The 27,290-nt window shown below is 43.4% G+C and overlaps 2 protein-coding genes across 2 annotated transcripts; one reads left to right on the top strand and one right to left on the bottom strand.

Annotated features, from left to right (window-relative positions):
- Window positions 1–8,683: 8,683 nt before the first annotated feature.
- Window positions 8,684–27,089, bottom strand: LOC109462640 (fibropellin-1-like). Its single transcript, XM_019759200.1, has 13 exons — window positions 26,942–27,089; window positions 16,366–16,584; window positions 15,652–15,835; window positions 14,903–15,020; window positions 14,270–14,498; window positions 13,684–13,824; window positions 13,026–13,184; window positions 12,456–12,565; window positions 11,706–11,954; window positions 11,053–11,190; window positions 10,413–10,578; window positions 9,932–10,058; window positions 8,684–9,360 (listed from the first exon to the last, which is right to left on the bottom strand). Exons 1-13 carry the CDS (start codon window positions 27,087–27,089, stop codon window positions 9,201–9,203), a joined length of 2,148 nt encoding a protein of 715 aa, XP_019614759.1. The 3' UTR covers window positions 8,684–9,200.
- LOC109462901 lies at window positions 23,829–25,152 on the top strand. Its single transcript, XM_019759531.1, has one exon. The coding sequence runs from the start codon at window positions 23,909–23,911 to the stop codon at window positions 25,061–25,063; it is 1,155 nt and encodes a 384-aa protein (XP_019615090.1). The 5' UTR covers window positions 23,829–23,908; the 3' UTR covers window positions 25,064–25,152.
- Window positions 27,090–27,290: the final 201 nt, after the last annotated feature.

Raw genomic sequence — 27,290 nt, 5'->3', positions numbered from 1 at the left:
ATTTATTTTTAGTCGGACAAACAGCTATTTTTAGTCCCGCTCTCTATTTTTGTCTCTCGGCGCGTCATGTCTACCACGTTCTGAACTCGATCTCGTTAAACCTGTACGTTTCCATCTTGATCGAGTTAGCGGAGAAAGCCGAAGCTTTATTTGAAAGTTCAAGTGCCTGTTCCGATTACCGAGATTACGCCGGATGGTCTCACGGCCTAAACTTGGCCGCTTGGTTATTTTAGGAAACACGGTGTGGCTGCTTTTGATACAAAGTCCTTTTTTAAAAACATACCAGGGAGTTTACATCCCTGTCTACTCTTTGTGTTGGAATAAAGTTTAACATTGTACTATGCTTACAACCAACACAGATGAACTACCATGATAAAGTAATTTTTCATCGACCTTGTCCCTGACGTGTTTCACGCTGTGTAACATGTCCTGAACAGGTTACAAATTAGCCAACGCTCCTGGGGGTCCCGGACCTCCTCTGTTTCTTACTGAGAGGACGAAACAGACCCGGCAGCTATGATAGGTTTAGATACCGTCCTAGACCTTACCCTGACTCAGGTCAGACATTGATATGGGCCGTTTAATAAGTTAATAAGACCTGTTGGCTCTTTCGTCTATTTTAGTCACAGCCGTAATTCTTTTTAAGCTATGTAAACTAAAAGCATACAGGGGCAATGGGAGTAGTAATTCGATTTCGTAATATGCAGTTATAGATGTTCCCATGTGTTTCAAGAAGAGAGAAGGAAAACAGTGATTAACAGTAGATGAAGAATTGTACACATTGTTGTTTTAAATTTAATACATATACTTTTAGTATAAGCGTTAGCTATATATATATAGAATCTAGTATTTCATTGTTCTATACCCCATGTTATAGACCACTTATGGTCGCATTTGCATTTAGGCAGGACTATGCAATAAAGATTCATTCTTTCTCTTTCTTTCTTCCTTTATGAAAGAAAGACTGCGAAACGAATATCAATTAATAAAACTGAAAACACAATGAGAGATGACAAGACAAAAAGATTGAGTAAGTTTGTTTGGCTTTTGGTTTTCACATCTTTTTATAGAACTTTATGTCCTCACATTGTCACGATAGTTTCAGAGGAATGTCTACGATCGTAAACTTGCTAGGTGTCCCGGAATTTGGCCCTCACACCGAACGTGTCACTTTCGAAGCTGTCATGGTCTGTCATGTCCGGGTATTTTTAGCCATCGTTACTATTTTTAGCCCCCACGTTTTATTTTGGAATGTCAAGTGTGCGCATGTCCCTAATTCAGAACACTTGGGACAACCTGACCTTTGACCCGTTGTGTAATTCTTGGCCCTCCTTAAGATTCTCGCCGCCCAGAGGTCAAGGCCAAGTGTCTGGCAGCGTCTTCATTCGGCAGGACTGATGTCTTAACTGGGCGACAAAAAGTCACACCAACTGTGAGATAAAATGTCAGATTTTAAGGCACACTTTCCACTTGACAAAAATGTCAGTCTAATTTGTAATCGAATCCTTAAGTTAAACTTTTAGCAACTTTGATGTCAGACAGTTATTATTACATATGTAGCATTGGTTTGAAAATTACCTCCGAACGTGAATTTGTGATGTTGAAACAGTGAATTTTACCATTGCTTGCTAAATAATGACAACTGTTAATGTATATATCATTTTACTTTTGTAAATAGCCCTCCAATAAGGCTGCCAGGAGATAAGTATATCTTTGTGCTGATGAAAACCAGTCTAATACTAATAGACGGGGATGCAGAACAACAGCCTGGTTACCAAACCTATTATAGCTCCCGAGTTCTACATCCTCTAGAGGATCTAGGATGCAAAAGAAGTGTTATTTCAAAAGACAACAGAGCACAGAAAACTTAAAAAAACTCGTTCTTCGTCTATGAAATTCGTGGAGCGATCTGTCAACTATTTGGTCGCTCAACTGTCGCAGCCTTCAGCGGAAAGTTGGTGATACTCATTGTACTTCCAAGGAGGGATGGAAGCTCCAATCATTGACCAAGGTGGTTATATCATATTAATGTGTTATTTTCCATCCTTGTCTTTTCCAGCCATGTCTTTGCCACAGAATGGATTGCATTTAGCGGCCTCCAACGTTTAGGAAATTCGCATATTCCTACAGAATTGTCACTCAAAAATCTGAAGTCAGACTTTTACGAGCATCAAAACGTTTCGGGTAAATTGTTGGCGCATTCATTGGATGTTTTTATGTCTTGCTCAGCATGAAAAGGTACAGGGCACCTCTAGTGGCTACTACTATGTTAGCCTCACAACAGAAGGAAAGAAAATATATCTAACGGAGATGTAGAAGTTCTATAAGGAATAACATTACCTTAAAGGCTGGATAGTCCGACATGTAAAACTAGATCATTGTATCTTCAAAATTTAAAATTCATGGGATTGCATGGTAATTTTGCTTTAAGTTCATATCGTTGCTGATTGACAGGGAATTATTACATCGAGTGATCGATATGTCAAGCGTTCTTTCAAGAATCATCACTCCAAAAAATCTCCTTAGGTCAGCTTTTCCCAGATTCCCAAATGCACGTCAGCTGGGTAGCTTCCTTGGCGTTTGTGCTATGCGGTCAGTTTTTTTTCTTTACTTCAACATTTCATGATTAGACATGGTGACAGCACACTCAAGTTATATCAACTCATTTTATATCGGCAACAACACAGAATATAGGACAGGACAATACTCATTTTCACCTGAGTAAAGTTAGTGTAAAATGCCTTTCCCAAGGGCACTAGATCGGTGGCATGGCGGGATTCAAACTCGGGACCTCTTGGTTCCGAGCCTAACGCTCTGTCGTTACGCCACACGACCCCACTTTCCTTCAGCCTCCGTAGCAGACGTATAGAACTGGGGGTTTGGTGGTCTTCGGCTGTTTTCTGATTAGCCTCCGTAGCAGGCTTATAGATCTGGGGGTTTGGTGGTCTTCGGCTGTTTTCTGATTAGCCCAGTTCTAAAAACAGGGGTAATTCAACCAGGCCGGCTATGTTGTCTATTTGCAATCAGAAAATAGCACATAAAAGCTCCCAAAGACCCTGAAGACCCCCAGTTTTTGGCATGTTATGGAGGCTAACTTTCCTTGGCGCGTACACGTGTGTGCTTTGCGGTCAGCTGTTGTCCGTACAGACATGACGTCAGAAGTCACCTTGTCCAGAAGTTAGTCCAAGTTTGCACCTTGACCCCCGGTGACCCCCCGTGACCCGACCCGTCAGAATCAGGCCTGGTTACACACAACGGTGGTTTCAATTAAATCAGCGCCTGCGCGCTGAGAACAGGCCGGCAACACCGAAAACGTGGGTCAGTTTCTTTCAACATGGAAAAAAATTATATTATGTCATCTTGTATTACAAATCTAAAGTTTATTTGAATCAAGAAGAAAAACATGGGGAGAGGAGACTTGCCTTGTTATAGAACGATGGACTGGTATGTGGACAGGTGGTCACTATACATGTAGAACTTTTGTTGCACAACAATTGTACAAGGTACAAAGTATGGCAGCAACTATTGAACATTGTATAAAAAGGTATGATGAAGCATCCTAACTACTAAGACAACACAGGCTGGTATAATATACAGTCTAGTGGGGCTTTTCTAAAGTACAAAAGCAGTACTAATCTTTTATATATATTTACCAATCTTTGGTTTCAATATATAGTAGTTCAAACGTGTGTTCTGTTGCCAATACGAACACCTATTATCATTAGTCATTATTACAATTATTGAACACCTGCTATCGCAAAAATGTATTTTATGATATCTTCAGTAGAAGTCTTATATACATAAAATTCGTATTGTATTAACCAAACCTACATTAGCTATCGACTAATAGGGGTAGAGGAAAGGGCCTCGGTAGCTAAAACGGGTTTGTGAATCTGTGTTAAAATTTTCAAGTGTGAAGTTTACATGTTTCAGAACCCTTCGGAGGTTCTGATAGACAATTTATTGCAAAGAAGGGGCTTTTGGGTCAGTTCCTTTTGCTGCAGGGTAAAGCGTGTTGATTTATTGTATCTGGGTGAAAGAGACAAGAACAGCGCCGCGGGACACACAGCACGCTACGTGTGGGGTTAGGTACGTGGATATGCCACATGGACCTGTCTATGGTCATTGCAACAGTGAACAGCACTTTTATAATCACTCATTCTCTCTCTCTCTCCCTCTCTCTCTCTTTCTTTCTTTCTCTCTCTCTCTCTCTCTCTCTCTGTGTCTCCCCAAACAATTGGACAATTAGACCCACCGTGACTGAGAATTAGTTAATGATATGATATGAATCTTTATTGCATGATTTTGCCCAGATGGGCTAAATGTAGAAGAGGGTATGCAGTATGCAAAACATGAGTATTTCATACTTGAACGCTATATTCTAAAGGAAAGTGCTAGGAATCTATACATTACAACAATACTATATACTACCTATCATCTACTGTTAGGTTCCCTTTGGAGGTTCTGACTAAGACAAGTGTAACAATGGATATGTAACTGAAGAGTCCTGGACCATGTTTTATCGGTCCCCTTTTTCGGCCGCCTTGAGCAGGTTTGACTGTACTGCAGATTCGGAGGTCTCGCCCCTAGGGTGGTCGTCTTGAGCAGGTTTATCAGCACTGCAGTCTCGGAGGGCTGGTAATGATTACAGTCAAAGTCAAGTGACGGGGTGAGCCGGGAAATACCGGAAGTGTTGCCAGCCTCGCCAGAAGCGTGACTTGACCTGGAGTGCCACCCAGAGTTACGGGACTTCCTCCGTTCATTACCCTGGCCTCTAACGGGCTTTTCTATAGGGGGTAGGATGGTAGAATTCAGGAAAATTAGTAGCCTCTACCAGGCTTTTCTATAGGGGTTTAAAATGGCAGAATTCGGCAAAAAAGTAGCCTCCACCAGGCTTTTCTATAGGGGGTTAGGATGCTAGAATTCAGCCAAAATAGTGGCCTCCATCTGATCTCCAAGCAGATCTTTTGGTGGCTACCCTAGCCTCTACCAGACTTTTCTACAGGGTTTAGGATGGCAGAATTCGGCAAAATAATAGCCTCCACCAGACTTTTCTATAAGGGGTAAGGATGGTAGAATTCGGCAAAAACAGTAGCATCTACCAAGCTTTTCTATAGGGGGTTAGGATGATAATATCCATTTCGATAGGGATAGTGGATACTGCCAGGCCTTCCTAAAGGGGGTTAAGAATTCGGCAATTGAACATTAATGGCGATCCTAATAGACAAACAAACAAAGAAGTAAAAGACCCCTTACTATTAGATGGAAACAGTGGAGCGGCAAAACTTGGATTTGTATGACCTATTCCACGAAGGATTTTAGGATTAGGCTTTTTTAACCCGAGCTTTATACACGTTATATCTAACTACTTTCTTCACCATTTCTACGAAACTGTCGTACATGTGAAATCAAAATGTTGCTTTCTATACGCTTTTGTGTCGCACAAGTTAGGAACAGTCGGATGTGGCAACGACCGGTCAGCGAATATCCGGCGCAGCGACCGCTTCAAATGGCATTGACCGTGAGCGAGGGTATTAGCGGTTATGTTGTGTAGTGCCCAGACGGTCAATATGTTTCTGGAAACATCTGTAAATCTTTTACATGCGTTTGAAGGGGTTGTGGCGTTTGTCATCTTGTTTTCTTTTCTTCCATCACCTCGGTCTTTGACTCGGGCGTATTCGTATTCAAATAACTAGGGACGAGCAAACAAACACGTAGAAAGCAAAACCTCGCTCATTCTGAATCTGCTGTAAGGTCCAGCAAAAAAGTCTTTCCGGTTACCCGACCGGCTCTCGTCTTTTTTTCTTCGTCGACAGCTGGCAAGGCTATATAATTTTCTATCGGACATCTGAATTTCAAACCCGGGTTGAAAAAAAGAAAGAAAGAAGAGAATCCCTACCTAAACTTTTATCAGGACTGACATCGGAAGCATGGAGTTATATAACCTGCCTGACCAACTGGTTTCACTTATAGTTATACAACTTAATCTTGCAGGTCACCCTGACCTTCCGTCCCGGACTTTGACCGGCTTCCCTTGATCATGCAGGCTAATCTCCAAGCAGATCCTACGGTGGCAAATTAAAGCAGTATCCATTGGACAAGCAGTGGGTCTAGTAGTAATCTTCAGTATCTATTGGCCAGAGGAGGCATCATTCGTAGCGATGGAAAGATGACAACGATGAGACGGAATTTGACCGGTTTCGACTTTATTCAGTCTTTCTCTAAGAAAGGCCAGTATCTATTGGCCCGAGAAGGGTTGCGTTGTATCCAGAACCATGCTGATGCTAGTCTCCACCAGACTCCTTTACAAATTGCAGGATGAATAAACAGTAGAAATCGGTCTAAAAACAAGTATAAATGGCCAAGGGAGTTAGCCGCCCATAGAGGGTCCAATTTGCCTCGCTAAACCCCCTGTTACACTGTGTAAATGTGAAGTCATGTACCATATTTTTCTTTAAATTACTTTTATTATTGTTATTATAATACAACTTGATGCGCAATATCATCATCACAGCAATAAACGTATGAAAAAAGTACCACTTCGGAAATATCACACTGACTTTCCTAGGCCTTAAATATCAAAGTCGATCTGCTTCCAACCGTTCTCCGGCGCTAAAGAGAAACAGGGCGCTTCAAGTGATGAACGGCGCTCACAGTCGAGGTTGTGTCACTTGTCTTGTGATAAATTCTCTAACTTTTCCACCTGTGAACCGGCCGGCTTTCCCAGAAACCAAACTAAGACATACGTCCGGTGGAGGTTAGGCGTTACATAATACACATGGTCAAAATAAAGCAAGAAGCTGGATTAACTCTTTGAAGAGTCAGAGGTCTGATCTTTCACCAAAGCCAAGTGTAACCTGTATCTAATAAGTCTATAGGTCTATTGAAGAAGACCAGAGTGATCGGTCGAAAGTCTTATATAAGGAACAAAAGTTTAAACTTGTAACATGTAACTCAGTACCAACTCAGATGAACTTTCTTCATAGTATCCATGAATGTTTGAATTTATATGTAGTCTAAACAGGAAAGGGCAAGTCACCATAGCTAAAGAAGCTATGACTGTAAATCTTTTTATTTCTTCATATTTTGTTCACAGCCAAAACATGTGGCAAAGGCACCACAGAGCCTCAGTACGTTTCCACTTGTCAATAACTATTTTTCCCCGGGAGGTTCTCTAACCGAAATGACGATGAGACTGTTTATAGATGAGTTTAGATAGATAAACTATGCTTTATTAATCATATCAAGATGAATTGTGACATATGCATCTTCTCATTTCCTTTTATTTTGTTCACAGTCAAAACATACTGGCAACGGTACGACAGCCTCTGTACATGTCCACTTGTCAATAACGATTAGACCGTTTATAGATGGGTTGAGATAGATAAACTATGCTTAATCATATCAAGACCTACAAATCTTTTTTTGTAATAGTTTGTTCACAGCCAAAACATGCTGGCAATGGCACGACAGTCCCTGTACATGTCCACATATCAATACCGATGTTTGTCTCCGGGAGCTTCCCTAACCGTAATGACGATGAGACCGTTTATAGATGAGTTTAGACAGATAAACTATGCTTTATTGATCATATCAAGACATAAAAATCCTATTTCGTTATAGTTTGTTCACAGAACATACTGGCAATGGTACGACAGTCCCTGTACATGTCCACTTGTCAATACCGATGTTTTTCTCCGGAAGGGTCTCAACTCCCGCAGCACTTGGCATCTCGTCACAGGTGTCTTCAGCGATCGGAGTCCCCCCAAAATGTGCTTCTGTTTAAGCCGCATTCCAAAGTAGCTTCGCCTCCGTGAACTTGGACCACATCCACGGCAATTAAGCCTCCGGGAGGTTTATTTTTAGCAACCGAGGCGCTAAATTTATCCCTGGGCCGACTTTGATCGGTGATCTTGCCCAACCCCCGCGGTATCTGATTTGTAACCGTACCGGGGAGCCCGGTTCGGCCCACGGAACTCTCGCTGGGAAATTCACGTGCGGCGCGCTTCACCGTGCGGGACCACCGAGGTTGTTTTGACGTATTGTTGTTTTGTGGGAATTTTGGTCCCAGAGTTGGCAAGATCTCGGGTTTTTGAAAAATAGATAACTCTGGCCAGAATAAACGACCTGTGTCGTGCTTCTATGTGTTACTATACACCTGTGACAAGGATTGTGAATGCTTGTTTGAATGCTCTATCTTTCTCTCTCTCTCTCTGTGTGTGTGTGTGTGTGTGTGTGTGTGTGTGTGTGTGTGTGTGTGTGTGTGTAACAGTTATATGCGCATGTATGTTTATGTATGTGTGTGTGTGTGTGTTTTCGTATTTGGTGTTTGCATATATCATGTTTGTTTGTGGGTGAGTGTGTGTGTGCATCTCCTACAAAACCGAAGGTTAAGTAGCGCCCTCACTGGCGACTTTGTGAATTGCACATAGTTAAGGAATTTGCTTTTGGGAATTCTGTTTTACTCACTTAACAGGTAGTCGACGTAACAAGTGGTATGCTTGCTGGTCTTTGGGCCGGTTGGTGTTGTTAACATCGCCTTCTAGCGAAATGTTTGCAAACTGCAGAATCTCATCCAAGTATCAATGTGCATGAATTTGAACTTTAGAAATTTCCAGGTCATTGCAGCACAGTCTAACCTTGATTACCTTCAGAAATAAAATATTTAGAATCAAAGAGAATAAATGCCGAAAGCGCTGTATGTGGCGAGTGCGAATCTTTTTATTTGGTGACACCTGCGTGTAATATGGCTAGCTTATCACCTCTTCTTTAAGGTTCTGCAATGTCAATATTCAAATGTTTCTACCTTTTTGTAGAAAACATTGGAGTGTACCTAGGCCTCTATTTTATCAATAAATAACGTCTCCATTTGTGACATACCTGCAGCTTTGACCCGGTTATAAACGTAATAATCGATCTATGAATAAACGCTTTCGTGTTTTTTTTTGTTTCTTATTTGTTCGGTAATTGATAGTTGATTCTTTTAGTTGTACATGTATATCCGTTGATTCGTGAACAGAAAACCTAAAAAGCTGTATAAACGTCTTTTCCTTATCTTATCTTATTTCATTGAGTTTAGGCTTGATGCTGACCTAAACCTATTACGACACTTGGTTGGAGAGTGTGCCTTGTAGAAGATCATAATTATTCTTTTTGCCAAATATAAAATCATAACCAGAATTAAACATTCAGGTCCAAAGTTAACAATCAGCTCCGTTCAGTTCCAAGTTAACACCCGGGCTGTCGTGCCCCTTCACTCCGACAGGCGGCGCTGTTTTCCCGAACACCTCCACGTACATTGGGTTCTCGAACTTGACGTCACCTTCGGGAACGGAAAACGTCACGTTGTCGTACACATTCCTGAAGTCAGAATAACGGATAAAGGGATAAACGTCTGTCCATAAGCGATAGGTAAATACTATTGCATTAGAAAGCAGACGGGTACATATTATATGTTTTTCTTATACTTCTGTCGAACTGGAAGCTCGTAGTGGTAGTAGTGCGATGTGGCTTCGCTTCAGCTCGCCTTATAACCAAAAGCAAAATAGTCACTCGGACTCTAATACATACTCGATAAAAGGTTAGGCCATTCGGTTACAATACCTAAGCCGAAAATATGTATTTCGTTTATACAAATCGCAAAAGAAAATCTCCATTACGTAGTTCATCCCATACGTTCCCCTAGAAATGTGCATGATTGGGGCAGAGCGTAGTCACATTCTTCATATGATTGCAAATTAAGAGCGTTATTGGGATGGTCGTGCTTGTCTCGTACTAGATTCAGTTGCCTTGTTATATCAAAAAGGCAGTATTTAGATCCTTGTCAGCGGTTGGTTCTTTCACAGCCTGCTTGACCATCCTACGAGATCAAAATCGTACCATGGCCTATGACGAATGTGACCGCGCCGCTACTTACTGGCCATGGCCTTACCTCGGTTCATTGTGTCTGTGTGGTCCCTCTCGCCGCGCCCTTCTGACACAGAACACCCCGATCACCAGCAGCACCAGGAAACCCACGGAACCCAGCACGCCAACCACGACATATACTGTTTTGTCATCTGTAACAATGCACATTGACATTGGGACCAATTATGACTGTTTCACAGTGTACTGAAGCTAGATATTACTGCTTAGAACGGTATCAAAACGTAAGTTATTGTGACATGCGTAGCCTGTAGTGTATTGTACCCAACGAACCGAGCAAAAGTTAAATAGCAGAGATGGTAAGCTGAAGAGCGTCCATCAAAGCAAGCCAAATAGGGTGGTGTATATGCCGTTTGGTGCACCCTTAATCTTAAGGGCCAAATTCCGTTTGGTCTTTACTATATTTTTCTTTAGTTGTCCTTCGAACAAAAATAAAAACCTGGAGAGTTAGAAGTGCAAATCACATACCAAAAGGCGATGGCCCCCACCTGTATTTGCAGGTCCCACGACCTTCTCTGGGCTGAGACTGGGCAGCCGGATGTGGTGAAACAGGCTGGTGGAATTCGGGTTCGCCATTTCTGCTATGATGAAGTCCAGAAGGTCCCCTCCCGCTACCACCGCCGTCAGGCTCTGTTCGGTCTCCTTTTCTGTTTCCTAGGCAACGGTTTGGCGTGTGACATCAGCTGTTTCGTACTATTTTTTTAGTTAAACATGCACGCGTTTTAAAAATCCAAGAAGCTTTCGGGCAAGACAGTATTGTTGGCCAGCAGACTTCGGGCTGGCCAACTTAACTGTCTTGTCCCCGTTCATATTCTTAGTGACCAGCCCTACAACTCTGTCCTGCAACTTTGCTACATAATTTAATTAATAACTCGACATCACAGGGTTTCTGCTACATCACCAGTAACCATGGTGACAGACGTCTGGTCTAGGTCACTTTTGGTCTAGGTATTTTTCTTTGAAGAAGAAGAAACTGAGCAAAAACAACGTTTCCTTTTGCATGAATACGAAGGTAAACATGAATACCATGGTGACAGACGTCTGGTCCAGGTCATTGACCTTTTTGTTTGGAGGAGAAGAAGAAACTAAGCGAGGGTAAACATAAATACTAGAAGAAGACCTGTTTACCAGCGAGAGAGTGACGTAAGCGTCGGGTCCTTCCCATCCGGTCAGCTGACAGCGGATCCACATCCCATGGTGCACCACGAACGGGTCAAACAAGGTCAGTGACCGGACAACGTCACAGAAAGTCTCCAATGTCAGACCCTAGATGGGGGTGGCCACAAAACAACAAACATGGTTTTATATATGCTAAGTAGGTACCTTAACGTGTACTGTACCGTATAGGATCTTTGACTCTATAAAAGCAATGGACCTATACCATAATTACGTCACAGTTTGTTTACCGCAATGAATGCCGGTCAATCGACGTTATATATTGTACAGGGGTGCATAGCGCGGTGTGTGTTTGTGTAGCGTTAGACTTAATACAGTACTACTTTCGTCTACTGTCACAACTAAATCACCCATTTCGGCATGTTATGCTGTGTCAACAAGACTAGACGCAGCAAAAATCAAACATACCTGACTTTGAAAACTTTGAAATGATCTCTATTCTTTAACTGACCATTTTAGAATGTTCTTTAGAACAGGTTAACAAACTGTGACGTAATAATGGTATAGGTCTATTGCCTACGGGCATAATTTTGCAAGTAAAGACATAAGGTTGCACCTAGAATGTGTCACGAATCAATTTCATGGACATGAAACAAATGACCTACATCTTCTATGTCGTCCGTTTCCAAGTAGAACCCGAGCCGTGTGCAGTCAGAGCCGTACAGTTCCCCATCGGGCCGGCAGGCGGCGCTGCTATCTGAGGTGCCGCAGTGCCCCACGTTCTTGTCGCAGGGGTCCGTCAGGCAGGGCGACAGGACGCAGCCCTTGTCGTCATGGCAACCGGACAGGCACTCGCCGTCGTCAGGGCAACCGGCTACTTCGTCATAGGGGCATTCGGGTGGACCGCACCACATCTGGAGAAAGGGTGGATTTTGTTTTATTTTTTCTAGAATGAATCATGGACTTTATCTACCATTACCCTTTTTTTATTTAAGACTAACTAGAAAGGTAAATCTGCGAAGCAAATGCATGATGTTTACCTTGTAAACGGTTTAGCCCAACAAACTGCTGCTCTGTTCATTCATATACTAAGTATATGGTGACCGGTGGCTAGCCCCTATAACCTCTGTCTCAATACATAATGTTATCCGATACCACAGGGTGTCTGCTACAGCACCAGTTACCATGGTGACAGACATCTGGTCTAGGTCATCCACCTGATGTGTTTGGATCGGAAGAGGAAGAAGAAGAAGGAGAAGTAGAAGTAGATACAAGACACAAGATACCTTTATTGGTTAGTTCGACCGTGTACTGAATTAAAAACCAATGTGCAACCAGGTTTGAAAAAGTAGTCGACAAATTTTCTTATAAACACCGAAAAACTAAAAGACTTCTTTCTTAAGTCCTTGTCTCACCTTTGCGCACCACACCTGTCCGTCCGTGCAGGTACAGGTGTTACAGTCGGCCTCCCAGGTGGAGTTGTGCGGCCGGGTCACCTGACCATCGACGCAGGGGGTCGGCAACTCTGCAGTAGAAGCAAAACACGCGTTAGTACTACATGTAGTAATTTACGTTACTTGTTTCCCGTTCATTTCTGGTTGTCTTTGTCGTTGCTGTCTTTATGTCAATGCCCTTTAGCCCAAAAGGCTTATCTTCCAGGGTTAATACATGGTTCGTTTGGTCGTAGAGAGATACAGAAGAAACACAGTCTGCCTTTGCAAAATGTGATCACAGTTTCTGAAGTATGTATAAAGGAAGCCTAAGTTACGTATCACGTTCTTTTTCATCAATGACATAGGGGCCTTAATATCCTCAGGTAACTGGTCAGCCTTTTCTCAGGTCCCATTCCCACTAGGGTAAAATTGTCCGGATTGAGCAGAATTGATTCGCTTTGATCCGGCCCAGATCCGGCTCGAAGTAGGATCAGAGCCAGTTCAAAGCGAATTTTATCCTAGTAGGAATGGTGCCTAAAAGAAAAGGATTACCTTGTTCACACCTGTCCCCTATGAAGCCCTCCTCACACAGGCAGACGAAGCCGGTCTCCACGCTGCTGCAGGTGCCGTGCGCACCGCAGTCTGCCCTGGGAACGAGCTGGGTCGTGTTCGTGACGTCATCACGCACGATGACGTCACAGTTGTCAACCGCTGTGGATCAAAATGTCTCGGTTAATTTATTAAAGCGTTAAAGAGGGGACTAAAATGTTTGACTGTCACCCTGAAATATGCAAGAATTATCATTCATGAACTAAATAAGTCTATTATTTGAAATAACGAAGTTACGATACGACAAAAATGTAAACGAAAGGCAACATTTGCAAAGCAAATGCATAATGTTTACCTTCACATAGTCTAGCTTACTAGCACACGGTCTAACAATTGCTCTTTTTATTCTTACTCAAACACATTCATTTATGTGGTGACCAGCCTCTCCAACACTTGCTACATAATGTAGGCTAACACCACAGGGTGTCTGCTACAGCACCAGTTAAGGTGACAGCCGTCTGGTCCAGGTCATTGACCTTATTTGTTTGAAGAAGAAGAGGACGAAACAGAGCAAAAACGATATGTATTCCTTCTGCTAATATTAACCAAGGAGCTTGAAGTACTTGGTTTGACACAATAAATAAAAAAAACAAAAGTTTACCTTCGTCACACAATGAGCCAGTGAAACCGTCTGCGCAGTCGCACTGGAACCAGCCAATCCCGTCCCTGCACGTGCTGCCATGGTAACACGTCACGCCTGCGCACTCGTCGATATCCGTCTCACAGTTCACACCCGTATAGCCTGATATTTATTATTCAGGAAAACAGTAATAAGTACAAATGAAAGGACATAGACAAGTGAAGTTGCAAACTCAAGTTAGGCACAAGTTATATTCTCGCAGCCACTTTTACAATGAGAAATAAATATTTTACTATACTAGAAAGGTAACATTTGCAAGTGCATAATGTTTACCTTCACATATGGTCTGCTCTGTTAATTCTTACACAAACACATTCATTACATGGTCAGCAGGATTCTGAATCGCTCCTGCTATAAACTTGCATGATGTAACCCTCTCATTATGAAATGAAATGAAACACCAGTTACCATGGTGACAGACGCCTGGTTCAGGTCATTGAACTTGTTGGTTCGGAGAAAAAGAAGAGGAAACAGAGCAAAAACAATATTCGGTAAACATAAAAATAAAAGAATTTTACAAGACGTTTGAAAAAGTGTGGATCCATGCCTGTCTGGCAGGTGCATTCGTAGCCGTCCGCCAGGCTGCTGCAGTACCCGGCGTTCTCGCAAGGGGCGCTGTCGCACGGGTCGACGCGTTGCCAGCAGGTGTCTCCTGAGTATCCCTCGGGACAGACGCAGAGGAAGCCCGCCGGGAGGTCCTGACAGGTCCCGCCGTTTCGGCACGGGAAAGACTCGCACTCATCCACGTCAACTCCGCACAACTCGCCAGTGAATCCCTGAGGTAAAATTTGGAAAATGTCATTCAGTACCATGGACAGGGTCACTAGTTTTGTTTGTGTGTCATTCAGTACCTCTCCCCTCATGACCTCAATGAAAAGCGGCCAGCAGGACGATTCGAGAGTCTCATGAATAAACAATCGCTCAAACAAACCAACAAACAAAAATGGCGACATACATTCCCAGCATACACATCTCTCTTAAACTTTGACCTCTCTCTTAGCCTGATGGGAAACAAAATGGCGGCGCCCATGGACGTGAACTAAAGTAAAACAAGTAAAACAGGCTTGCCATACAGCAAACCTCTGATTTGACGTGACCCTGACCTTACCGGCGGACAGGTACAGAAGAAGGAGTTCTCCTCGTCCCGACCAAACAAACAAACAAACAAACAAACTTTTACCGGCGGGCAGGTGCAGGAGAAGGAGTTCTCCTGGTCCCGGCAGGTGGCGCTGTTGAGACACGGCGCGCTTGTGCACTCGTCCACGTCCGTCTCACAGTGGCTGCCCGCAAAACCCGGTCTGGAAATAATCAAATCAATTTATCAATAAATTTTTTAAAATCAATCAACATAGCAAGAGAACTCCTGAATTGCGTTGACTTTGCATGTTGGATACAAAATGGAACAAAGGGCAATTACACACATACGGATACACGAATAGGACATGGAAAACTGTAATGATTGTACGTCGATGAAGGTTAGACATCCAGGTAATACGATACACCAAAAATAGTTACTCAAGCAACTGGATATGATTTTGAAAACGTCAGACGTTTCAGCTAGTATCCACTAGCTTTCGTCAGTGACTGTAATGATTGTAATATCATGATGGGGAGGAGGCCAAACAGACCTTAATGGCTTTTCTTCCACACCCTGTACGTTAACATCCTTCGTATTATATTTTGTGAATTTTTTTTATCATGTATGTATGTGGTAATAGATAAATAAATAAAGAATCAAAACACGAACTTTTGTTTAATTTTCGTACAGTTATGGTAGCGAAATATGGAAGAGTAAGCCTAGAAACTTTCTTTCCGGCCCTAGCACATAATCCATGATCGATTTATCAATAATCGATTGATTGATTAACCAATTAATGTATAAATCCCGACCTGCATGCGCAGTAGGCTCCTCCTACGTCATCGACACACGTGCCGCCATTTTGACACACGTGATACGCGCAGGATAGGTCGTCCTCTGCGCATGTGCGGCCGGAGTAGCCGGGAGGACAGCTGCAGGTAAAGTCGTCCACCCCGTCTGCGCATGTGCCGCCGTTCACGCACGGGGACGGGGAGCAGTCGTCTGTGTTTGTCTCGCACTGGTCGCCTTGGTAACCTAGGAGTAAACAAGCAAACAAAAAGCATGGATAAAAAGTCCAATATCATTGATTAATACTGATTCATAAAATGGTATTTTTTTAAGTGGTCTCCGTGGTTACAAACAAACAAAAAAACAAAAGCATGGACCAGAGTCATTGATTTATAAAATGGTAAATATACACAATGATCGGAAACGGACCCCAAACAAAATTTTCTTTCATATAGTACTGACGTATCACCCTTTTTTTGGCCAGAAAGATTCAAGTATACGTATGCTTGAATTTTTGTCATATTCCGTATTGTCGGTTCCTACATACAGCTTCGGCTTATTCTTAAAGCGTGTTTCAGGCATTTTTATCGGGCTTTCTTTTTTGCACTGTACTACTGATATCTTTTTTACGCCAGCCCAAAAAGTGGCAAATGTTAACAGCCTGGCAAATGGATACAGCCTGGCCAATTTGATATTGTCTTTGCGGCCACCAAAAGATCTGCTTGGAGATCATCTGAGCATGGTGCTTCAAAAAGGACATGATCTGAGGTTCTTACCTGGCGCGCAGTCACAGAAGTAGCCGCCGACATAGCCTGCACATACGCCGCCGTGCAGACAGGGGGCGCTGCTGCAGTAGTCCACGGTGACGTTACAGGTGTCCCCGGCGTACCCGTGTGCGCAGGTGCAGTTGAATCCCGCGACCAAGTCCCGACAGTTCCCGCCGTTGTGACAAGGTTGGCTGGCGCAGTCGTCAATGTTAGTGGCGCAAATACGACCTATGGACGGAAAATGGTTTATGTTTACCCAAAGAAAACATTGTTTTTGATCTATTTCCTCTTCTTCTCCAAACAAATAAGGTCAATGACCTGGACCAGACCTCTCTCACCATGGTAACTGGTGTTGGGTTACATCTTGTTGCAAGTGCCATGAAGAACTGAGTTCAGAGGGACTGCATGGTCGACATACAATGTATATATGAATGTGTTTGAATAAGAATAAACAAAGCTTGTTCAGCTGGGCCATGTGAACGTAAACATAATGCAGTTGAAGCCAACGACCAGATCCCGACAGTTGCCGCCGTTGTGACAAGGTTGGCTGGCGCAGTCGTCAATATTCGTGGCGCAGATACGACCTATGGACGGAAAATTGTTACTTTACTGAACCATAAATATGTACGTATTGTAATGAATCCATATATAAATAAGCCAAAGCCCAAACCCCTACCTGGAGACTAGTAATAGTTGCACCAAGGCTATGACGTAACCGCCGACCGTTAATCTGATTGGCCCGAGGCGAACGGTGATCCTGCCTTGTGACATCACAATAGAACCGGTCGAACTGCCTACGTCAATGGCGCGAACGGAAAACCCCCGGCTGCTACCTAGAGTACTGATGACACGTGTACGTGCAATATGTACAATACTACACTATAGCATGTTGTAGTGTAGTGTAGTATAGCATAATATAGTGTTGTGTAGTGCAGAATAAAAAGGTATCAAATTACGTGTTATGCATATGGTGCAATTTTCCCCGTAGGAAGGCCTGGTGGAGGCTACAACGATTGTGACGGGGCCCTTGGATACGGTGACCTTAATCGCCCTTTGACCGGCAGTTTGGGGTAAAAGCTTAAGGATTCGAATCGCCGGTAATTTTTCAGGAAGGAGGAAAGTCTTCTGTGAAATACGTGCTACGTCATTTCCTCTGTAACTACAGGGTGCCTTCTTACAACACCTGAGGGGGAGGAAAGACTTCTGTGAAAAATGCCGTTTCCGCTAGCCTCCACCAGGCTTGGGGAGGCGGCTGGAAAGAGTAGAAATCGGCCAAATAGAGAGATAAGCATGCCAAGGGATTTTGTCCGCTGAGTGAACAGTTCGCCTCACCCCAAGCCTATTAGATAGCGATTAGTAGACTTCAAAGAAATGGCGACTCTATTTGGCCGATTTCTACTCTTTCCAGCCGCCTCCCCAAGCCTGGTAGATGCTACGTTTCCGCCACCATTTCCTCCTTACAACACTTGTACCTGCACGGCACGTAACACCTGCACGGTGACACCTTGTAAGTCGGGTATTGCTAGTTGCGGCCATGCACAAAACGCACAAATTTATGTTCTGTTCTGTTCTGTTTTGTTTTCATGCACATTTTTTATTCACCGCACCCCACCGGCCGCAATAGCCGTTCACCCTGGGCGGGATGCCCTAGATAGGGCATTGCCCAGTAGCATATAGAATAGAATAGAACAGAATAGAACCTGTTTTCTTTATACACCTGAAGGAAGCCCAACCCCACACCGCCTCCACACTCAAGCGGATGTCACCGATCTTGGAATAGAATAAAGATAGACAGATGACACGCCAGTGGAGTTGTTTTCTTACACCTGACGGAAGCCCAACCCTACACCGCCTCCGCACTCAAGCGGATGTCACCGATCTTCTTCTTCTTTCTCTAAATACCATCGAACGACCCCTGTACGGGGTATCACTGAGGGGGGGAGCGGAACACGGGTTAAGGCAGGGCGGCTTCTACCCTGGCCTTAAAAGCCTCTACTGTCGGTGCCCTCACCACTAGGCCCGGCATCTGATTCCATTCGCTTACCGTGCGGGGAAAAAAGGAAAACCTAAAGCAGTCTTTATGTGCTGTAAATAACTGGAATTTGTAATCATGGCTACCTCTGATCCTTTCTTGGAATAGAATATAAATAGACAGATGACACGCCAGTGGAGTTGGAACACAAAGCAGCAAACTGTAGCCAAAACAAATGAAGCCTCGGCTATATATAGTACCAGAGGAAACTGTAGCTTATAGGCCTAACCTGTCGACACAAAGGAAAGGCTTGGTCGCAGGAAATGGAATTCTGTGTCGTGTATCTCGTACCTTTTCTCGAACCAGCTGGTAGACTAGTACAGTGGCTTCCTACGGGGAGACGTAGAGTGGGACGGCCTTATACTACACTTTTGTCCATGCTAGAGAGAGACACTGGTCTCGCAGGGCCTGCATTAGTGTCCGCTATGAGAGGTAGGACATACTGGAGTAACTTTGTCAAGTGTACCTCACCGGATTAGTATAATCCGGAGGCATGATGATGATGATGTGTCGTGTATTTAATGAAAATATTATACCCTGAAAATCACAGTAATTTTTTTAAATTTATCTACCAGGAGTACTAAAGGAGTACACTTGACGCTCCCAAATTGTACTCCTTTAGCGGACCAACTTCCCTGGCGTGTTATCTGTCTATTCAGCCATTTTCTACTCTTTCCAGCAGCCTCTCGAAGCGTAGTAGAGGCTAAACATGGGGTACAGTTTGTCGCGTTGAGTTAGCTGGCATGTTATCTGTCTAGTTGGCCATTTTCTACTCTTTTCAGTCGCCTCTGAAGCCCGGTACCACTACTAGAGGCTACACAGGACCATGAAATAAGTTTGTCCGCCGTGATTTTGCTCCGCGTGACTGCGGTAACCTGTTCTAACCAGTATCAGTCTGGGCGTGAATCCGCACATAAACACTAATCTCGGTGGGGCAGGGGAAATTATCCATTGGCCGCCTGTATCCAACGTTAGCCCCACGGTTCTAATATGGGCCGAATTGCAACACGCTCGATTGACTCGTATGTGAGTCCTACGGGAAATAAGGGTATGAGGTGTTAATGGTCTATTTCGGAAGGAACGCAAAATTGTCTCAAACACGGCAGCCAAAATGGCTGGATATAAATCACATTAGAATTGAGACATAGTAGACCCATAGTACGCTGTAAATGGAGCGTTTAAACAAGTATTTTCCGGGATATCAAATAAAGGGTAGAAGATCATCACAGCAAGATTAAAAAAAAACTATTATTAACTTAATGATTTTTTAAAATCTTGCTGTGATAATCTTCTACTTTTTAAAAGTCTTAATGATTAAAACTTTTCGTGAGGCAATAACAACTGGTCAAGAGCAATAAGATATAAAGTTTTGCCATGACTCACTAACTAGCTCGTTTCTAACGCTTTATCCATCCGACTTTCATATCCACTCTTTCCAGGAACCGACTGTTTTTCTGTCCCACAAAAAAGGTGATGAATTCTCGATGACGATAGAAAGGCTTTAACGTAATAATGAAGTGACTAGTTTTGTAATCACTATACCGAAACTGTCATCAACACAATGATTCAAATTGATATTCCATCGCTTCTGAGAAGACACAACTCTATGACGAAGTTAATTATTTCATCAGATGACGCTCCACAAAGCTATGACTGGCGGTGTTAGTCCTGGCCAGATTTAATCAGGTCCTGATTTGCCGCACAATAATGGTGTTATTTGGTGCCGCTGCACGGAGCAAGGATTATTAACACGCCCACATAACATGTTTGTGCGTCTGTGATACACTGTCAGGGACGGGTTTATTAGGTCACAGCAAGTAATTTTCATGGATGACATCATAAATTTTTGCCAAAATTTTCGATTTTGAAAAAAAATATTTTGTTGTTGCCTTCTGACAGTGGTCAACATGTCGAAATGGGCAAAGATGTCTGTTGCCATGCCGGAACGTGGATGGCAGATACATGTATATATGAATACAGGAAACAAGACAAGGCTCTGATTTTATGTTTTGTTTCTTACTTTGATGCAGTGATATGTGATGCTGGCTGTGTATATGTGATGTTCATACTGAATCAAAACCATTTGTGCAATGATTGAGTTAAAATTTTAATTTAAAATGCAGGAATCTTGTTTTTTTCGTCGGCCCATCTTATTTTTTCGCCCGGTCGCATTAGATTGGGAGTCTGCGGAGGATGTCATCCATAAAATTTACTTGCTGTGGCCTTAAGTTTAACTAGTTAAACACGTAATCACATCACACGAAAACCTTGCAACCGGACCGTAGTACATGTATTGATTATTACAATGTATGAGTATGAATCATGAACTACTCTCCAAGCAGAGGTGTGGGTCTCAGATTCGCAACCTGTTATCCACCTTAAACAAATTCACGCGAAGGCCACCGACCCTCACTCAGGTGTAGGGACTGACATGGTCATCCTACTCGGAAAAATCTGTATCTGTATATCTGTACATGAATCTGTATCTGTACATGAATCTGTATCTGTACATGAATCTGTATCTGTGCATGAATCTGTGTCTGATTGCAAATAAAGATATTGAGTGATTGCCATAGATAGATAGGTAGAAATATAATGTGTTTTTATTGGGCTTTCTTTTTATGGAGTGGTATATTTTTTTACGCCAGCCTTGAGTGGCAAATACATGTAGTAACTGCCTGGCAAGTTTAATACTGTCTTTGCTGTCACCAAAGTATCCTACCAAAAAAGGAAAAACTGTTGGTAGACGGTCATCAAACGCAAAATATGATCACAGCACACTACCGCACGCAAAATGACTTTAAGGTATTATAGTGATGCCTTTGAAGAAAACGTGAAACCGTCTACGCATTTACATATATTGTCTTTGCTGCCACCAAAGTATCCTACCAAAAAAGGAAGAACTGAAGGCAGACGCTCATCAAAAGCCAAATATGATCACAACGCACGTGAAATTACTTTAAGGCATTATAGTAATGTCTTTGAAGAAAACGTGAAACCGTCTACGCATTTACATATATTGTCTTTGCTGCCACCAAAGTATCCTACCAAAAAAGGAAGAACTGAAGGCAGACGCTCATCAAAAGCAAAACAAGATCACAACACGCTACCGCACGCAAAATGACTTTAAGGCATTATAGTGATGCCTTTGAAGAAAACGTGAAACCATCTACGCATTTACATATATTGTCTTCGCTGCCACCAAAGTATCCTACCAAAAAAGGAAGAACTGAAGGCAGACACTCATCAAAAGCAAAACATGATCACAGCACACTACCGCACGCAAAATGACTTAGGGGCATTATAGTGATGCCTTTGATGAAAACACGAAACCTTCTACGCATTTACATGTACGTTACTTTATTCTCCCATTACAGGAATTGCCTTCGGGAACTTGAAAGACCGCCAGAACGTGAGAGAAACCTTTATTCCTATATCTAATTACGTGAGAGAAACCTAATGCCACCGATCTTGTGCCCTTGGGAAAGGCACTTTTTGGGTTTTTGGGAAACGACTTTTCTCACTTCGCTCAGGTGAAAATGAGTATTGTAAGTATTGTATTGTCCCGCGTGTTGGTGTCATAAGTTGAAAAAAACTTGAGCGTGCCGTCACCACGTCTTGTGATTACATGTTGGAAAAAAACTAATTACGTCACCACATCGCCTACGAGTACCGCCAACCTTCAGTCGTCTCATATTGATGACATAAACCGATTTCTAAGAACTTTCAAAGGATAACGTCATTTGTCTACAACGTACGGGTCTCTTCTGATGTTAATAGGATAGTATTTCTACCCGTAAATATGCCTTATATGGAAATATATATATGTATGATCGACCAAGTACAAGTACTCATAGCGTCGTTTTCTATTGTTATAATAAACGGAATTCAGTGCCAAACAACGTTTTCTTTCATCAGATCGATCTTGTATTGTGCTTCTGATGTCACTAGGATAGTATTGCTGCCACCGTTTGGTATTTTTCGCAATTCCCAACAAATAAATAAATAAAATCAAGGGTTACGCAAATTAATCGTCGTCTATATTGAAAAGGGCCCTTATTTGAAGGCATGACGTTCTACGCAACACCGCCAGCCCCTTTCCGGAAATTGGCACGCGAAACGCCGGAACAACAACAAGCCGGTCTTACGTAGCTGCCTCTGCTCGTGACACGAGGCTGACTGTCACACGCCGCCTGTTTTTCACCAGAAATGTTTTGATGACGCTTTTATATCAAGATCATCAAAGGACGAGCGAGACAAAGCATGCGTCGTCACGACAAAACTGTGAAGGTGTAAGGTAGCCTCTACCAGGCTTCGGGAAGCACACTTGACACTAAATGTTGTTTGACGTGGTGCACGATATCAGCTATTGCTGGGTAGCTATATACCAACAGCCACAGTATTCTATTTGTCGCAATTCCGAATAAACACACGAAATCAAAGATGACTCAAATTGATCTGTCTATAGTGTAGTATTAAAGGGGACTTATTGGGAGGCGTGACGTCCTACGAAACACCTCCGACACGGAACAACAACAAGCCGGTCTTACGTAGCTGTTAGCTGCTCGTGACAAGAGTCTGACTGTCACACGCCGCCCGCCTGTTTTTCACCAGAAATGTTTTCATGACGCTTTTATATCAAGATCATCAAAGGACGAGCGAGACAAAACATGTATAGTCACGACACAGTTGTGAAGGTGTAAGGCTCACTTCACATAATCTCCAAGCAGATACGTCGGTGAAGGTTAGACATCCAGCAAATAAGATAAGCCAAAAAGCAGTTACTCAAGCAGCTGGATATGATTTTGACCGTTTCCAAAATCATATCCAGTTGCTTGAGTAACTGCTTTTTGACGTATCTCCAAGCAGATCCTTCGGTGGTCGCGAGACACTGTCAAATTGGCCTGGTACTAGTATCCATTATACTCTCTGGCTAATGGATACTGCCTGGCCAATTTGATACTGTCTTGTGACCACCGAAAGATCTGCTTGGAGATTACACTTTACACTATTATAGCGATCGCTGAGCGAACGTGGAGCGACTAATTTCTTAAAAATCAGTGTAAATTGACGAAAGATGCTACCTGAAACGTCTGTCTGACCGATTCCAAAAGCATATCCAGTTGCTTGAGTAATTTTTTTGGCAAATTCTTGCAACGTTTCATTGTGTATTAAACGTTGCGTACCGGGAAAATATGTCGGACAGAAAATCACGTACTAGTAATTGTTCTCGCGACATCTGCTTGGAGTTTACTTGCGTCACTCATGCGGAGCGGCAACAGGTTGTTTTTCTCTGTTCCTCTCTACCAGGAAGTCATGAATATTCATGAGGTGACGCGTCACGAGACGTCATCATGTGCTATTCTTGGGACTTGGGGGGTTTCCGTCCACGCCGACCAATCACTGACAAGGACTGGATACTATAAAGGACGGGCGAATTCGAAGACGGTAGAGACTAAGATTCAAGAGATCACAACGAGAAGCAACTCAGAGTTTCACAAACCGACCGTCCACGTGAAAATGCAGACAGGTTCCACAGTGAAAAGCGTATCGGCTGGGCAGTGGGGCTTGGCGAAGACCGAGACACCACCGGGTGAACCAGCCGAGGGCCTTCGGCAGGAGGGCGGCCTCCCTCCCGTACACGAGCCGCTTCGGCGCCGGAACGCACTCGGGGATATCTTCCTGGGCATCGACACTGAACAGGTGGATCGCCTTCGGCTTGACGGCCAAGTAACGCCCGCCGGTGGAGCCCTACCGCTCGCTACTCAGCCACGGACTCAAGACGATCCACACAAACTCTCAAGAAAGAGGAGGAGACATTCCTCCGAGTTCTACACAACCTTGGAGACCATCTACGAAGAAGACACGACAGAGAGTGAGTCGAGTAGCGAACTTTTGCAAGACAGCGCCCGACTGTCTCACAACTACGAGATCAACAACAACACGAAGCGGCGTGTAGGGCTGGGCAACATTTTTGCAGGAGTCGACGAGGCCAGCGTCGAGGGTCTGCGGCGGGTGTTCTCGTGTCGCGACGCCGACGACAAGCGCTCCCAAGACGAGAACAAGGAGGCCCTACTCCTCGACGAAGACGCCAAGCCACCCCTAAGACGCCGCAAGGCGCAGGCAAACATCTTCGAGGGTCTAGACACAGCGAGCGTAGAGAGCTTACAGCAACAGTACGGGGGCAAAGCGAGCAGTAGCCCCAACCAAGACACTACCCCGACCACCAGCCCGCTTAAGAAGCGACGTCTTGCGCTGTGGCATGTCTTAGAGGCTCTTGGCGTCTCCGTGCAAGGCATACGACATGAACACAGCCACAACACCAACGCAGACAGCGACAAAACATCGGCTCACCTATACCAAAAGCAAAGCAAAGAGACAAAGATGGCCGCAAACAGCAGAAAACCGGTTCTGCAACGCCGAGACGCTTCGCTGAACCTCCTCGAGGGGGTGAACGAGGCGACCCTGCAAGTCCTACGGGGGGAGGGCAACACCACCGCCGACAACAGCTCGCCAGACGCCCCGGCGGTTGTATCAGACTACGTGAGCTTCTCCCAAAGCCCACGGGCTACTCGTCGGAGGAACGCGCTCACAGACATCACCGATCTACAGAAACTCTACCAGACCACGTGTAAATCCACGGGAACGTGGCTGTCCGGCATGTTCGCTTGCTGATCGATGAACGGTTCTTTTTACATGTTTGTGGGTCGAAATTCGTCCCCTTTGTAAATTCATAGCCATGTAGATAGATTTGAAACGGCATGTTCTTATTCTGAACGGTTCTTGCACATTACTCTCCAAGCAGAGGTTTGGGTTTTGGCTTAGTTTTGGTGTGGTTTTAGGCCTTTTTTGTGGAGGGGCTTTCTTTATTTGCACCGATATATCTTTTACACCAAAAAAGGATGCAAAAAAGACGCCAAAAATAGGCCCAAAACCCAAACCTCTGCTTGGAGAGTACATTTGTACTTTAAATTTACATTTTTGTGGGTAGAAGTTCGCCCTCTTTGTAAATTAAATTCATAGCCATGTAGATAGATTTGTAACACTACCAATTGTACAGCCTACAGAGATCCTATTTCCTATATTTCCTAATTATTTTGCCACATCGAGTGTATATAATACTAGTTTGCATGTACAGTGACCTGAAAGATAATTGAGTGGCAGTGGGTTGGGCGAATACGTGACCAGACTACATCTACATGTAGCGCACAGTTAAACCACACTGGCACTTTAAAATGTATTTTCCTATCTATCTGTCGCCCATAGAGCGGCATTTATACTGAGAGATATTTAAAAATGTTTCATGATCTAATCTTGATAGGACCGTGTCTTGAGATTTTAAATTTATGATAAGATAACATTGTGGAAGGTTCCCATTGTTATCCTATTGTGACGTGACCTTATTGTGACGTCAAACTATCTTCTGGGATTTTCCGAGCCATTCCCAAAAATTTTTAGATAAAGAAAAAACATCGATTTATGTACTTGTATATATGTATGCCTAAGTATTCAGACATTGTATTTAGTGTATAATTTTAAGATGTAGATAATTTTTGTATGTGATGCTTTAGCATGGATGACTCTAACACATGACATGTGTTAAAGATAAGCTATGAATGTAGTTTATTTATTTATTGAATCTTCAGATAGCTGGGTTCAATGTGTTGTATATGTGGCATTACATTAAAACTGTTCTAAATGTTGTAGAGAACAATATTATTGAATGTATCCGAGCAATATCGGCCAGACGCACAATGTAAGCATCTATGATGTGTTGTGGCGTACTAGTATGTTCCCGTGGGGAATGGTATAATGTCTAGAGGGTGATGCAAGTTTCGCCTGACGAAGACCTATGTTTTTGTATTCCTAGAAGGAAATAAAGTATCGAGAGTGCTTACATTACACTTGCCGTGTTTCTTTTTATGATTGCAGTTATTCTGGCCTGAAACCTGTCTTTAGTGACCAACCAGGGGACTCGAAGAAATAGTATACAGCTAAATATAAATATGTTTGAATGGGAGAATCTAAGGGGCACAAAAAGTGTCCACAATGGCCAGGTTGTTCTTAGGCAGAGGCGGTCACAAGAACGAACGGACATGTCCTTATTTAAATCAAGTAGCTTTCGACTTTTAATTAAGACCCCCCCCCCCTTAGTATGCAAATCGACGCACAGAACCGCGATGGCCCAGAAGTATTGTCAAAATTATCTTGAAAGTTCATGTGTAGGAATCATCATGAAACAAGTTTGAACTGCAATATCCAACACAACAGAGACGGGGGGCACCACAGACTCCCTGTAACCTATGATCCACTGCTCACGGAGTCACGTGTGTTATCTGCGTGACGTCACGGAAGCGGTGGATTGTTCATTCCTTGACAAAGACTGGAGTTGTACAGTCGAAAATTTGGGAAAGTACAATCACTTGTACGTATTGTTTCGTATTGTTTCGTATTGTCAATTTTTTTTACCTGATACGAAGACTGGTTTTAAGCATCTGCCCAGACACAGTTACATCTTTTAACTTAAAAAAAATGGACGTGGAAGTTTCCTACCTGTGAATCCTTCAGCGCATGTGCAGGTGACGTCATCCACCCCGTCTGCGCATGTCCCTCCGTTGAGACAGGGGTTCACTGCGCAGTCGTCAACATTGACGTCACAGACAGGACCCGAGAAGCCGTCGGGACAGACACATCTGCGCATGCGGGAACAACGCGATTTTGGAAAAATGGGTTACTTTGAGTTTCTTATTTCTTTGATTTGATACGTTTCAATTTCAAGCTTTTCAATACCATTCAATGGATTTCAATAAAATGTTTAGCCTCTACCAGGCTTCAGAGGCGGCTGGAAAGAGTAGAAATTAGCCAAATAGACAGATAACATGCCGGGGGAGATGGTCTACTA

The sequence above is a fragment of the Branchiostoma belcheri genome, unplaced genomic scaffold, assembly GCF_001625305.1.
Source record: "Branchiostoma belcheri isolate BF01 breed outbred unplaced genomic scaffold, Haploidv18h27 scaffold12, whole genome shotgun sequence".
NCBI classification, from domain to species: domain Eukaryota; kingdom Metazoa; phylum Chordata; class Leptocardii; order Amphioxiformes; family Branchiostomatidae; genus Branchiostoma; species Branchiostoma belcheri.
The sequence above is the reverse complement of the archived record's forward strand: the minus strand, read 5'-3'. Positions and strand labels throughout refer to the sequence as shown.